The 14,008-nt window shown below is 39.8% G+C and overlaps 1 protein-coding gene across 1 annotated transcript in view; it reads left to right on the top strand.

Moving 5' to 3' along the window:
- NOX3 (NADPH oxidase 3) overlaps nucleotides 1–4,431 on the top strand; it is a 60,874-nt gene extending 56,443 nt beyond the window's left edge. The window contains exons 13-14 of the mRNA XM_055267840.2: nucleotides 2,349–2,502; nucleotides 3,736–4,431. Coding sequence (XP_055123815.2) covers nucleotides 2,349–2,475 — 127 coding nt within the window. The 3' untranslated portion in view covers nucleotides 2,476–2,502; nucleotides 3,736–4,431. The remainder of the gene's footprint in view (nucleotides 1–2,348; nucleotides 2,503–3,735) is intronic.
- Nucleotides 4,432–14,008: the final 9,577 nt, after the last annotated feature.

Below are 14,008 nucleotides of genomic sequence, written 5' to 3'. Positions count from 1 at the left end.
TCAGGTCTGTAGTTACTGTCGCTGCAAACGAAAGGGCAGTCTTAGCCTGTTGGAGTGGGCCAGTGGGCAATCTCTTTGGTGACATCTACACTAATGGAAAAATATCACCACCCATAACAGCATCTTTGAAAATAGATGCAAGGACACCTCTGGGCATCAGACACAAAGCAAAGCTGTGACTCCTCACTGGGAAGGGTCTCACCTGGCCCATCTACCATTCAAAATGTTTCAGTCCAGAGCTCAAAAATCTAGTGCTGATCTCAGTAAGCCTACATAATCATGTCTGTGTTAACACCCTGCACCACATCTTCTGTTCAGCTTCACCGCGTGGGAAAATAACATCGGGAAGCTAGCCGTTCCTGAGAGCGCACCACGTGCCAAGCACAGGACCAGCGGCCAGACCTGCAATGTCTTGCTTAATCCTCACAGAGATTCTAGGAGCTAGATTCTATAATTCTCCCCATTTTATAGATGAGAAACTGGGGGCTTTGTGAAGGTAATTAACATGCCCAAAGTTACCCAGCAACGAAGTGGTGGAGCCAAGAGCACTCTTAACCATTGCCTTTTATTTCCATAAACACCTCAAAATCTCTTCATTAAGCCATAAACTTATACTTTTCCATGGGAAATATTTTCTGAAAAATTACTTTCTCAAATTTAGCCATGGGAATGATTTATTTGAAAGTAGTACTGCTACATTTCAAACATATTGTCATTTGTAAATTAAGCCATTGATAAGTTCCTTTGAAGCTGTAGTTTGAAATGCAGTGGAACCATCAATTTCTACTGTGGATGTGATGGTCCTGAAACACACAATTAAAATGTGGCTATGATACATGGCAGAGAACCATGTTAACATATGAGCTAAGAAGAGCTAGGCTATATAGGCACTTCCCAGCAAGATCCATGTCTGAAGAAACAGAGATGGTATAGTGAGCTGGTCCTGAAGCCCAAAGAATGTCTTGATGACAGTGTTTCTCAAAGTGTGGCTCACAGGGCGATCTGCCTCAACACCACCCGAGATCCTTACTAAACTTGCATTCCTTGCATTCCAGCCTAGGAATCTACATTTTAACAATCTGCCTAGATGATTTTATGCACAGTAAAGCTTGAGAACTTTTGATCCACACTAGAGTAACTAATTCAGCTTATACTAGAGATTGGAAAAAATGCTACAAAGAATAGTAATATTCAAGACAAGAGAAAAAAGACACGGTCTCTAAAAATCTCTGTAGAGACTGATACACTCCAACTTCCAGAAACAACTTTGAAACCCTGTGCAGATGTGGTATTTATACATAAGCTAAGTCACAAGGCATTTTAGCAGCTCTGGGATAGTCACTATATGCAAAAAGTATCTCTCTGGCATAGTTTTCTGAAATGTCAAGATTAGAGATGACAACGTTTGGGTGACTATATTTTCAGCAATGTCTTTTTCTTTTACAGCTCTCCCTTCTGGCCTTCTTTGAAAATTAAAGTAATTCCAACAGGAGAAATTAATTAAATTGCTATTACTTTAGCATAAATTTTATTATCTATAAAAAGGCAGGGCTGAACAGAATATTAGTAATAACCAACCTTTTTAAAACCCTTTTGAATGTATTATCTCATCTTGCTTTTGATAAAACATACAACTTAGTCCTTATCGTCTGTTATACATGCAGAAACTGAGGTCTAGTGACTTGCCCAAGACCACGCAGATAATACTCAGCAAAGCCATTTAGTCATTCATTCAGCAAATGTGTGCTGATTGTCCACTGCATGTCGGGCACTGTTGCAGGTGCTGGAATAAAACAGACCGGGTTTATGTTCTCAGGAAGTTTACATCTGGTCGCGTATCCAAGAAGACATGAATCAAGGTCACTTGGCCAAAAAGGAGGCCAAGTCCAGGCATTGTGTAAGTGGCTGCAATCATGTAGGTCAGGGATTAGGAAACTCTTCCCGTAAGGGGCCAAACAGTAATCATTTTAGGCTGTATGGATTGTATGGTCCCACTCTCAACTACTGAACTCTGCCATTGTAAAGTGCCAGCATTTCCAGGTGTTGTATCAAAACCCCTCAACAATCTCATGGCCCCTTTCCTGCCTGAGTCTTCTTGGCTCCACCTCCCTGATTAATTCAGGGGAGGATGCTGGGAACCTGGGAGAGAGCACGGTGCTGAAAGTAGGTAGAAAAAAAGAATCTAAGAAAAAAGGACACAGAGGGAGAAAAATAAATAAGTAACCTCACAGCCACAACCACTAATCTTTTCATTGTCTTGGCTTATCACTAATCTTATCATTGTCTTGGCTTCTGGCTGGCCTTGCCTCCTGGTGACATTTTCTTTCCTTTTCTTACCCTTACTGCAGCAGCAGCATTGGTGTGTTCTTCTGTGGACCTAAAGCTCTCTCGAGGACACTTCAAAAGATGTGCCACTTGTATTCATCAGCTGACCCCAGGGGTGTTCATTTCTATTACAACAAGGAGAGCTTCTAGACTTTGGAGGTCAAGTCCAGGCATTGTGTAAGTGGCTGCAATCATATAAGTCAGGGATTGGGAAACTCTTCCCATAAGGGTCAAATAGTAATCATTTTAGGCTCTATGCACCGTATGGTCCCACTCTCAACTACCGAACTGTGCCATTGTAAAGTGCCAAAATTGCCACAAACAATAACGTCAATGAATGGGCATAGTTGTGTTCCAATAATATTTTACTGATAGACACTGAAGTCACATTTCATATAATTTTCTTATATCACAAAATTTTTAAAAATTGTAAAAGTCACTTTTCGCACATCGACCATCCACACACTCAGGGGGCGGGCTGGATTTGGCCTGTGGGCCAGAGCTTGCTGACCCCTGGCATAGGCTGTCTTTCCCAAACTTGTTTCCATGCCCAACGTTACATCCAACATGGAGACTCATGCTGCTGCTTGGCCTAAAGTCTCCTTTAGAAATCATTTCAAATTTTCATTTCCCTGATGGCAGAGACACCTGCCTTATATCCAAACCTGATCTTTTCTGCTTTAAACTTAAGGTCCTTTTGTGCTTTTGTTCATCCTCTGTAGACCGGAGAAATCACCAATGGAGGTTATCTTTCACAAAAATCCTTTAGATACTTGAAAATGATAATCAAATCATCCCTTTCCGATCCCTTTTCTGGTCCAAACAATACTAAATTCGTAACATTTTGGCCTAGGATATATATTCAAGCCCTTCCATCATCTTGTTGCTCTTTTTCAAATTCACTTCCATTTCTTCACATCCTTTTAAAATGCATTGAGAAGCGTGACTAGTATTGAGCAGAAGAGGGACTTTCCTAGAGCTTATATGCGATATATTTACAAATAAATTCTGTGTTTTCTTTTCTTCCTTCTTTCTGCCTTCCTTCCTTTCCATCTTCCTTTCATATTTCTTTCTCAATCTCTTTTAACAATACTTGTTATTCTACCACATTTTGGTCTGTGGTCTTCTTAACACTTATACTCCTACTCAACTTCTGCCCTACAAAATAACTGAGATTTTTTTTTAATTCCCATTGCGCCAGTCTTTCTATACTATGCAGCTATTTTACTCCCAAGATGTTTGCAAAGTATTCCTCACATCTTATAATTCTTGCTACTAATATTGATTAATTTTTTAGAATTTTTCTAATATTTCAAGATTGTTTTGAAGTTTAGCCCCAGACACTACTACTGGTATGTAGCTTGTAATATCTACATATTTCATTGATAATATCTCAAATCTTTTGTTTAGGTTTTCAATCAAGTTATTGATTCCAAAGAACTCCACCAGGAATTCCTGTGACAGCCTGTTGATATGAGCTCCCAGTTGGGAACTGGTGAATAATAATTAACTATTGCAAACAGTACACCATACCATACTTCCTTAGCTTATAAATAACATGTCATATAAAACAGAACAAAAACATTTACTGAAATTAAAATATATTATGTTTCTCAAAGCCTTCTTATCTTTGTGGACTGTCATTCTGCCATAAAAGAGAATTAAATTGATCTGACATGATGTGTTTTGACAAAGGCAGCCTCTTAAGCTCTTCTAAGTATTTCTAAATTATAAATTGATCACTTCTTTTTCTTTATCCTCAGATTTTTATGTTGACCTGATGATTTCTATGATAATATTGATTTTATAAGTTAGGAATATTCCATTCATGTCTAAAAAAAATTATTTCTACTGTCTCTGCATTGGAATTTCTCAGTAACTTGAGGTATTGCTTGATGCATGTAATTCAAACTCTACTAATTTGAATAGAACCAGTCTTTCTGTGTAATCATTTCCCCATTTAAGTTTAATTCAGCCTTTGCAACCAGAAATTTCTATAGTCAAATCTAATCTTTACTTTATCAGGATATTAAATATATTAAAATTTTTTCTCTTGGTCATGTTTAATTATTACTTTTCTTTCTCTGTCTACTTGAAAATAAAAGTACTTTTTGATCATCTAATTTTGTCTAGTAAATTAGAATACACTTGCCCTTAAACACAGATTTTGCCACTTTTTTTAAGCTCCGGGGATGCTGTTTGCACCCCCTTTTGTGTTTTGACCTTTATGCTACTTCCCTGCATACTATGTAGAATCAAACCTATCTAGACACAAAAAATACAGAAGTCAATAGGTTTCTTTAATGCAGCAATGACCAAATAGAAAATGTGGAATTTAAAAAATGAAATAGTCCTTCAAAACAGAAACAAAAATCCGGCAAACCTGTAAGTTCATTTAACAAGAATTATACAAAACGATTTGATAAATAAACATGCAATTCATAGGCAGACATTTTTAAATGGATAGAAATAGCACGTTTCTAAATAGGAATATTAAACATACTAAAGTTACAAATTTGTCCCAAATTAATTAATAGTCAAGTGAAATTCCAGTCAAATTTTAAATTCTCTTTAGATTTTTTGGAAGGATAAATATCCTAAAGCTTATCTAGAAGAATATCTGAGAAAGAGAGATGCCAAAAAAAAAAAATGTGGAAAAGAAAAGAAGAAGAGAAGAGAGGAGAGAAAGAAGAGAAAACAAAAAGAACAGAAAGGAAAAGAAAGGAAGCAAGGCGGGTGGGGGGTGGGAAGGGGGAGGAAGGAAAATTTCAAATCTGGAAGCATCATTGTTAAATAAAAGACCTTAAAGCAACCAGAGAGGAAAAGATCAAATACCTGCAAATAAACAGAAGTACATCTGGCAGCTGCCTTCTCGAAAGCATCCACAGAAACCAGATGATACTGAAATAATATCTTCAAAGTGCTGGGGGACCATAACTATCCATTGAGAATTTTGTCCGTAGTGAAATTATTATTGAAAGGTGAAGGCAAAATACAGATATCACCAAACAAAAGAAAACTGAAATATAACTACCTCACCAAAATAACTACTGAAGGATATATTTAAGGAAGGAGGAAAGACAATTAGTGGAATGCAATATGCAATGATGAGCAAAGAAATTGAAAAACATTTTGGCAAAATCTCTAAGCACTGACTGTAAAAGAAAATTAATGAGTATTTCAGAGGGAATGTTCTTTTAAAAACAAAACTACTTTGTAGGGACATGGACGAAGCTGGAAACCATCATTCTCAGCAAACTATTGCAAGAATAAAAAACCAAACACCGCATGTTCTCACTCATAGGTGGGAACTGAACAACGAGAACACTTAGACACAGGAAGGGGAACATCACACACCGGGGCCTGTTGTGGGGTGGGGGGAAGGGGGAGGGATAGCATTAGGAGATATGCCTAATGTAAATGATGAGTTAATGGGTGCAGCATACCAATATGGCACATGTATACATATGTACCAAACCTGCACGTTGTGCACATGTATGCTAAAACTTAAAAGTATAATAAAAATAAAATAAATAAATAAATAAATAAAAACAAAAAATAAAAATAAAAATAAAAACAAAATTAAGGATACGGACAACAACAATATGAAAGATGGGGAGATGACACCGGAATTAAGTCATTCCAAGATCCATGGATTGTTCAGGAGGGTGAAAGCAATGTTGATTAAATGTAGCCTTTGTTAAGCTTTATAAGTAAACTAGGAGGGGTAACCTCACATGGATTCAATGCCCACCACTATTCCTTTTAACATAACTTCTCTATTCTTGAGTTTGTATTGAGCCTAAGCTACTAGTTTGTTTGACTGTCAAGCAATATGTTTTAAGAAGGGCTAACAACTGTTATATTTCCTGATTTAATTCATACTGATATTTGGCTGAATTTTGTGTTCTTAGACCATATTTTCTTCCCTTTAGAAGTTTGAAGATAGGACTCTAGAATTTTCTGTCATTTAATATTGCTGTGGTGAAGTAAGAGGCCAAATTCATCCTCTCCCCTTTGTAAGTAAGTTACTTTTTTTGCTGGATGCCTAAATAATTTTATCTTTGAACGTCGTAACAATTTGATATTGATATTTCACACGAATTTTTCCTGTATTGCAGTGGTTTTTTTGTTTTTGTTTTTGTTTTTGTTTTTTTTTGAGATGCTCTGTCACCCAGGCTGGGGTGCAGTGGCATGATCTTGGCTCACTGCAACCTCCACCTCCCGGGTTCAAGCAATTCTCCTGCCTCAGCCTCCCGAGTAGCTGGGACTACAGGTACACGCCACCACGTCTGGCTAATTTTTTGTATTTTTAGTAGAGACGGGGTTTCACCATGTTAGCCAGGATGTTCTCAATCTCGTGACCTCGTGATCCACCCACTTCGGCCTCACAAAATGCTGGGATTATGCGCCCAGCCCGGTGTGTTTTTTGAACACTTTTTTCTTCACTTCAGAAATTTTTTTTTATTAGGTCTTTAAATATACTTCTATTGCTTTTGTTTGCCTCATTTCAAAAGCATCAATTATCCTTATACTGGATCTTTTTTTTCTATTTTCCATTCTTTTAGTGTTTCTAATTAATTTAATCTCTTTGTTTCTTTTATTTACATATAATTTCCCCTATTTTATTACTGGCCTACCATCTCTTTCTGAAACCTTTGAAGCCAGATATGTTTTGGAATTCAAAATGATTTCATATTTTAGAAAATAACAAATGTATATCCCATATATTGTATGATGCTCTCAGTAGAGTCTGGGAAGCACCCAGTATTCAAAAGCATTAATGTTTTATTTTTTCAAATAGAACTATAAATATAGATAATCAACTTGCATAAGAAAGATTATAAATAGCCTCACATCTGTTCAGGACACAGTATGACATTATGCTGCCAAGTGGGGTTACAAAAAAAAATACTCTCACTTTTCATAATTTTTTATATTTTTTTGAATTTCAGATTAGGGAGAGATTATAGTCTTGAAACCAGCTTTCAGTGATATTTATTCTGTTCCTGTTTAAAAAAAAACTTAATTTGTTCCATAAAGATGTTGCTTTGAGCCTTGATTTGTTACCTTAGACCTGCAATACCCCTTGTGCTCTCATTCTTTTTTATAATTTTGTCTTTTATCTCTCTTATTAAACTAATATTCTCATTAAGTTCTCCATACATAAACAAATAGTGAAGAATTACCTGAGTTATGATTTCTACCGGACTGAGTTGTTTTTTCTTCTACTACATGGTATTTTCCCTTTTTGCCTGTAGTATCTCCACACTTGCTATATACGTGATGTATTTTTTTTCACCTTCTCATGTTAGTTGACCCTGCCTAGATATGTTATTGGTTCTTCTATATTGTGATAAATTTTTGGTTGTTTCCCTCCACCCCACCATCTCCAAGACCATGTTTCTCCCCTCCCCCATAGCTTTATTGAGATATAATACACATACCATAAATTAACCCACTCTAAATGCATCATTTCATCATTTTTAGTATATTTATAGAGTTGTGTAACCATTCCCACAGTAAATTTTAGAACATTTTTATTTATGCATAATAGATGTACATAGTTCCAGGGTACATGTGGTAATTTAATACATACATATAATTTGCAAAGATCAAATAAGTGTGTTCGGGATATCCATCATCTTAAATACTTGCCTATTCCTTTTGATAGAACCATTAGAATTCTTCTCCTCTATTTCAAAGTGTACAATACATTACTGTAAACTATAGTTACCCTACTGATCTGTCTAACATTAGGTCTTGTTTAGTCTATCAAACCATATATTTGTACCCATTAATCAACTTCTCTTCATTCCCCCTCCCCGCTACCCTTCCCCAGCCTCTGGCAGCCACCAATCTACTCTCTACTTTCATTAGACCCACTTTTTTTACCTCCCCCATATGAGTGAGAACATGTGGCTTATTTCACTTACCATAATGACCTCCAGTTCCATTGATGCTGCTGCAAATGACAGGATTTCATTCATTTTTATGGTGAGTAAGATTCCATTATGTATATGTACCACATTTTCTTTATCCAATCATCTGTTGATGAACACTTGGGTTGATTTCATATTTTCACTGTTGTGAAGAACATTTTTTTTTTTTTTTGAGATGGAGTCTCACTCTGTTGCTCTGTTGCCCAGGCTGGATTGCAGTGGTGCGATCTCAGCTCACTGCAACCTCTGCCTCCCAGATTCAAGTGATTCTCCTGCCTCAGCCACCCGAGTAGCTGGGACTACAGGCAAACGCCACCACGCCTGGCTAATTTTTTGTATTTTAGTGGAGACGGGGTTTCCCCGTGTTGCCCAAGCTGGTCTCAAACTCCTGAGCTCAGGCAATCCGCCTGCCTCAGCCTCCCAAAGTGTGGGATTACAGGCGTGAGCCGTGAAGAACATTTTTATCATTCCAAAAAGAAAGCCCATATCCATTAGCGGTCAGTCTCCATTTCTCCTCAACTGCTGCCCGCCCTAGGCAACCACTAACCTTCTTTCTGTCTCTATGGATTTAACTATTCTGGACATTTTACGTAAATGAAAACATACAATAAGTGGTCTTTTGTGTTTGGCTTCTTTCACCTAGCATAATGTTTCCAATAATCATCCATGTTGTAGCAAGTATTAGTACTTCATTATTTTTCCCAAACTAATATATTTCATTGTATGGTTATGCTGTACTGTATTAATCCATTCATCAGTTGATGAACATTAAGTTCTTTCCACTTTGGGGCCATTATGAATAATGCTTTTATAAACACTCATGTACAGGTTTTTGTGAACCATGTTTTCTCTTCTAAAGCCAGGAATTTCGGTTTTAATCCACTTTTTTGTAGTCTGAGAGAACAGCAGCTGGCATGGAGTGTTGTGCAGAAGAGCACAGAAGCTCAGCCTGAGTGGTGTGGAGACTACGTTTGATTTTTCGGTTCCTTTCTATCTTCTGAGATGACATGGACTGTCCTGAATCTGAGTTCATTCCAACAAATGGAGTAGAGGAGAGAGCATATAATGTATTTCCACAATGAGGTATTCCCAGGCTTTGAACCCTTTCCCCCAACTGAGTGTGAATTTTGGATTCTTCTCTTTCAACAGAGAAAGTTGGCTCTCTTGATTTTTTTCTTTATTGATCCATTTAATTCATACTTTCCCAACATCATATATTCTCTTTACATTCCACAAGCAAGAGTTTCAATGAAATTTCTTGGGACTTTTTAACCACCAGTGGGGCTTCAGAGGAGTAAATAAGGTAGAAGCCAAACCATGTAGCTGCTCTCCATTTTCTTCCAGAATCCTCTGTTCTTTCTCTTGCGCACAAGTTTTTGAATGTATTAGATTACATTTTTCCTTTATCTTGTCTATTGGTGGATGTGTGTGTGTGTGTGTGCACGTATGTAGAGCAATAACTGTCCAGAGTTGAATGTCCACAACATTCTCTCTTACTACACTCAACTGGATTATCTCTACAACTATAACTATTTTCAAGGCTCACCATAACCTCCGTGGTGTGAAATTCAACTTCATTTTATTTTTAGCAGCAACTGAAATGGATGACCAATTCTTCCATCTTGAAACACTTCCTTCTTTTGACTTCTGTCAAAACAATCTCTTTGCTTTTGTCTCAGACTCCTCTATCCAATTTCACAATGTTGGCATGTCTTTGAATTGGTCATAGTCCCTCTTCTCTTTTTCTGTCTATTCTCCTCCCTTGACTAATATTATACGATCCTGTGGCTTCAAACACCATCTGTTTGCTGATGAGGCCCAAAATTTAAACTCTAGTGTAGACTTCTCCCCTGGATTCCAGTCTGATATATCCAACTGCCTACTCCATCATTGGAAGTATAATAAGCATCTCAAATGTAACATATCCAAAGCCAAATTTTTTATTTTTTCTCTTCATAATGCCGTTCTTCCTCCAGCTTTTCTTATTTTAGTGAATGGCACCATCATCTACCAAAATGCCTAAGCTAAAATCACTAAAAACCTATGAGTCATCTTTGGTTCCTCTTTCCTTCGTCACTCATTCCAAACCCTATCCCAAACCACAGTTTTATAATCTTACTTGTTTCATCTTTTCCTATAAACCTTTCAGGAAAGTATAAATTGTACTTTCGTGGCCTCCAATATGTACAATGCAAATTTCCAAGTTAATACTATTGCTTAAGCCTAATCCCACTTTAGGCAAGCTATACAAACTTACAGGCAAAGTTCCTGCATGCTACTGTCAAGAATAAAGCCCTGCTCACCATGCTTCATTAACCAGTCATTCCCTGGTTGGTAAATGAAGTGGAACATGTTTCTATCAACATAGGTGACCTCACTACCAAATGATTTAAAGTGTCTTCTTATACATCTACCAGCTATTGTCATGTTGGGATTTTTTTCTCTTTTTTTCTTCAATTTTTAAATTGTTTTTCCTATTATTTTTATAAGAATATCTACAGCCCTCTAAGTTACTTTCTCCCAGGCTCTTCTCAGAAGCTGAACAGAAGAAAAACTGTTTTAAGAATCCTTTATCAATTTCAAACACCTTCAAATTATTATAAAAATTCCTTAAAAATATAAATAAATAAGTAATTAAAAATAAAAATTCCTGATTGGTCTTTTTTCTTTCTTTCTTTTTTTAAAAAAAGAAAATATATGCTTTTATTTTTCCGTGATTACAAACACAACAATATCAAATGCACAAAGTAAGAATTATACGGGGAAAAAAAATCAGATACGTTCATATATATATCACCTTTTCAAGGCTATTTCCATCCAGAATAACCTTGGTTTGCCAGGACCAATAGAAAGAAGTCACAAAATCGCCTTTAGTCAAATTTGTGTGTTTGCTTTCTTCTATAATTCCAATACCTCCACCATCAACGACTTCAAATAGCTGCCAAGGTGTTATATAATCAGTGCCAGTGTCTTCATTCATTCTACAACGAAGGCTGTTACTTCACACTTGGAAGGTCGCACAGTGGCCAGGCAGAGGCGCTCCTCACATCCCAGATGACAGGTGGCCAGGCAGAGGCACTCCTCACTTCCCAGATGGGGCGGCCGGGCAGAGGCGCTCCTCATTTCCCAGATGGGGTGGCAGCCGGGCAGAGGCGCTCCTCACTTCCCAGACGATGGGCGGCCTGGTAGAGACGCTCCTTACTTCCTAGACGCGGCAGCCGGGCAGAGGCGCTCCTCACTTCCCAGACGGGGCGGCCGGGCAGAGGCGCTCCTCAGTTCCCAGACAGGGCGGCCGGGCAGAGGTGCTCCTCACTTGCTAGAGGGGGTGGCGGCTGGGCAGAGGCGCTCCTCACATCCCAGACAGGGCGGCCAGGCAGAGGTGCTCCTCACATCCCAGATGGAGTGGCCAGGCAGAGGCGCTCCTCACTTCCCAGACGGGCGGCCAGGCAGAGAGGCTCCTCACTTCCTAGACGGGGCGGCCGGGTAGAGGCGCTCCTCACATCCCAGAAGATGGGCGGCCGGGCAGAGGCGCTCCTCACCTCCCAGACGATGGGCGGCCGGGCAGAAGCGCTCCTCACATCCCAGACGGGGTGGCCGGGCAGAGACGCTCCTCACTTCCCAGATGGGGTGGCCGGGCAGAGATGCTCCTCACTTCCCAGATGGGGCAGCAGCTGGGCAGAGGCGCTCCTCACTTCCCAGACGGCGGGGCCGAGCAGAGGCACTCCTCACATCCCAGATGATGGGCGGCCAGGCAGAGGCGCTCCTCGCACCCCAGATGGGGCGGCCGGGCAGAGGTGCTCCTCACATCCCAGACGATGGGCGGCTGGGCAGAGGAGCTCCTCACTTCCCAGATGGGCCGGCCGGGCAGAGGCGCTCCGCACATCCCAGACGATGGGGAGCCAGGCAGAGACGCTCCTCACTTCCCAGACGGGGTGGCAGGGCAGAGGTGCTCCTCACATCCCAGACGATGAGTGGCCAGGCAGAGACACTCCTCACTTCCTAGATGGGGTGGCGGCCAGGCAGAGGCTGTAATCTTAGCACTTTGGGAGGCCAAGGCAGGCGGCTGGGAGGTGGAAGTTGTAGCAAGCCGAGATCACGCCACTGCACTCCAGCCTGGGCAATATTGAGCATTGAGTGAGCGAGACTCCGTCTGTAATCCCAGCACTTTGGGAGGCCGAGGCAGGCAGATCACTCGAGGTCAGGAGTTGGAGACCAGCCTGGCCAACACGGCGAAACCCCATCTTCACCAAAAAATACAAAAACCAGCCAGGCATGGTGGTATGCGTCTGCAATCCCAGGTATTCGGCAGGCCGAGGCAGGAGAATCACCGGAGCCCGAGGCAGAGAGGCTGCAGTGAGTCAAGATCATGCCACTGCACTCCAGCCTGGGCAACAGAGGGAGACCGTCAAAGAAAGAAAGGAAGAAAGAAAGAAAGGAAAGAAGGAAGGAAGAAAGGAAGAAAGGAAGGAAGGAAGGAAGGAAGGAAGGAAGGAAGGAAGGAAGGAAGGAAGGAAGGAAAAGGGAAGGAAGGAAGGAAAAGAGAAGGAAGGAAGGAAAGAAGAGAGGGAGGGAGGGAGTCCTGATTGGTCTTAAAGACAACAGCTCAATCATGATCAAATCTCCATTTGGAAATTCAATTAAGTAATCTCCTAAGGAAAGGAACATCATCATGACATATTCATATCATAATCTTGTGCCATACTCTTCAAATCTCCAACTTACCTCAAAAGTCAAACTTACTTTTTAAAAATGTTAGGCATCACGCGCTACATGACTTCAAACTATACTACAAGGCTACAGTAACCAAAACAGCATGGTATTGGTACCAAAACAGAGATGTAGATCAATGGAACAGAACAGAGCCCTCAGAAATAATGCCACATATCTACAACTATCTGATCTTTGACAAACCTGACAAAAACAAGCAATGGGGAAAGGATTCCCTATTTAATAAATGGTACTGGGAAAACTGGCTAGCCATAGGTAGAAAGCTGAAACTGGATCCCTTCCTTACACCTTACACAAAAATTAATTCAAGATGGATTAAGGACTTACATGTTAGACCTAAAACCAGAAAAACCCTAGAAGAAAACCTAGGCAATACCATTCAGGACATAGGCATGGGCAAGGACTTCATGTCTAAAACATCAAAAGAAATGGCAATAAAAGCCAAAACTGACAAATGGGATCTAATTAAACTAAAGAGCTTCTGCACAGCAAAAGAAACTACCATCAGAGTGAACAGGCAACCTATGAAATGGGAGAAAATTTTCACAACCTACTCATCTGATAAAGGGCTAACATCCAGAATCTACAATGAACTCAAACAAATTTACAAGAAAAAAACAAACAACCCTGTCAAAAAGTGGGCGAAGGACACGAACAGACACTTCTCAAAAGAAGACATTTATGCAGCCAAAAAACACATGAAAAAATGCTCATCGTCACTGGCCATCAGAGAAATGCAAATCAAAACCACAATGAGATACCATCTCACACCAGTTAGAACGGCAATCATTAAAAAGTCAGGAAACAACAGGTGCTGGAGAGGATGTGGAGAAATAGGAACACTTTTACACTGTTGGTGGGACTGTAAACTAGTTCAACCATTGTGGAAGTCAGTGTGGCGATTCCTCAGGGATCTAGAACAAGAAATACCATTTGACCCAGCCATCCCATTACTGAGTATGTACCCAAAGGATTATAAATCATGCTGCTATAAAGACACATGCACACGTATG

The sequence above is a fragment of the Symphalangus syndactylus genome, chromosome 2, assembly GCF_028878055.3.
Source record: "Symphalangus syndactylus isolate Jambi chromosome 2, NHGRI_mSymSyn1-v2.1_pri, whole genome shotgun sequence".
In the NCBI taxonomy this organism is placed as follows: domain Eukaryota; kingdom Metazoa; phylum Chordata; class Mammalia; order Primates; family Hylobatidae; genus Symphalangus; species Symphalangus syndactylus.
The sequence above is the reverse complement of the archived record's forward strand: the minus strand, read 5'-3'. Positions and strand labels throughout refer to the sequence as shown.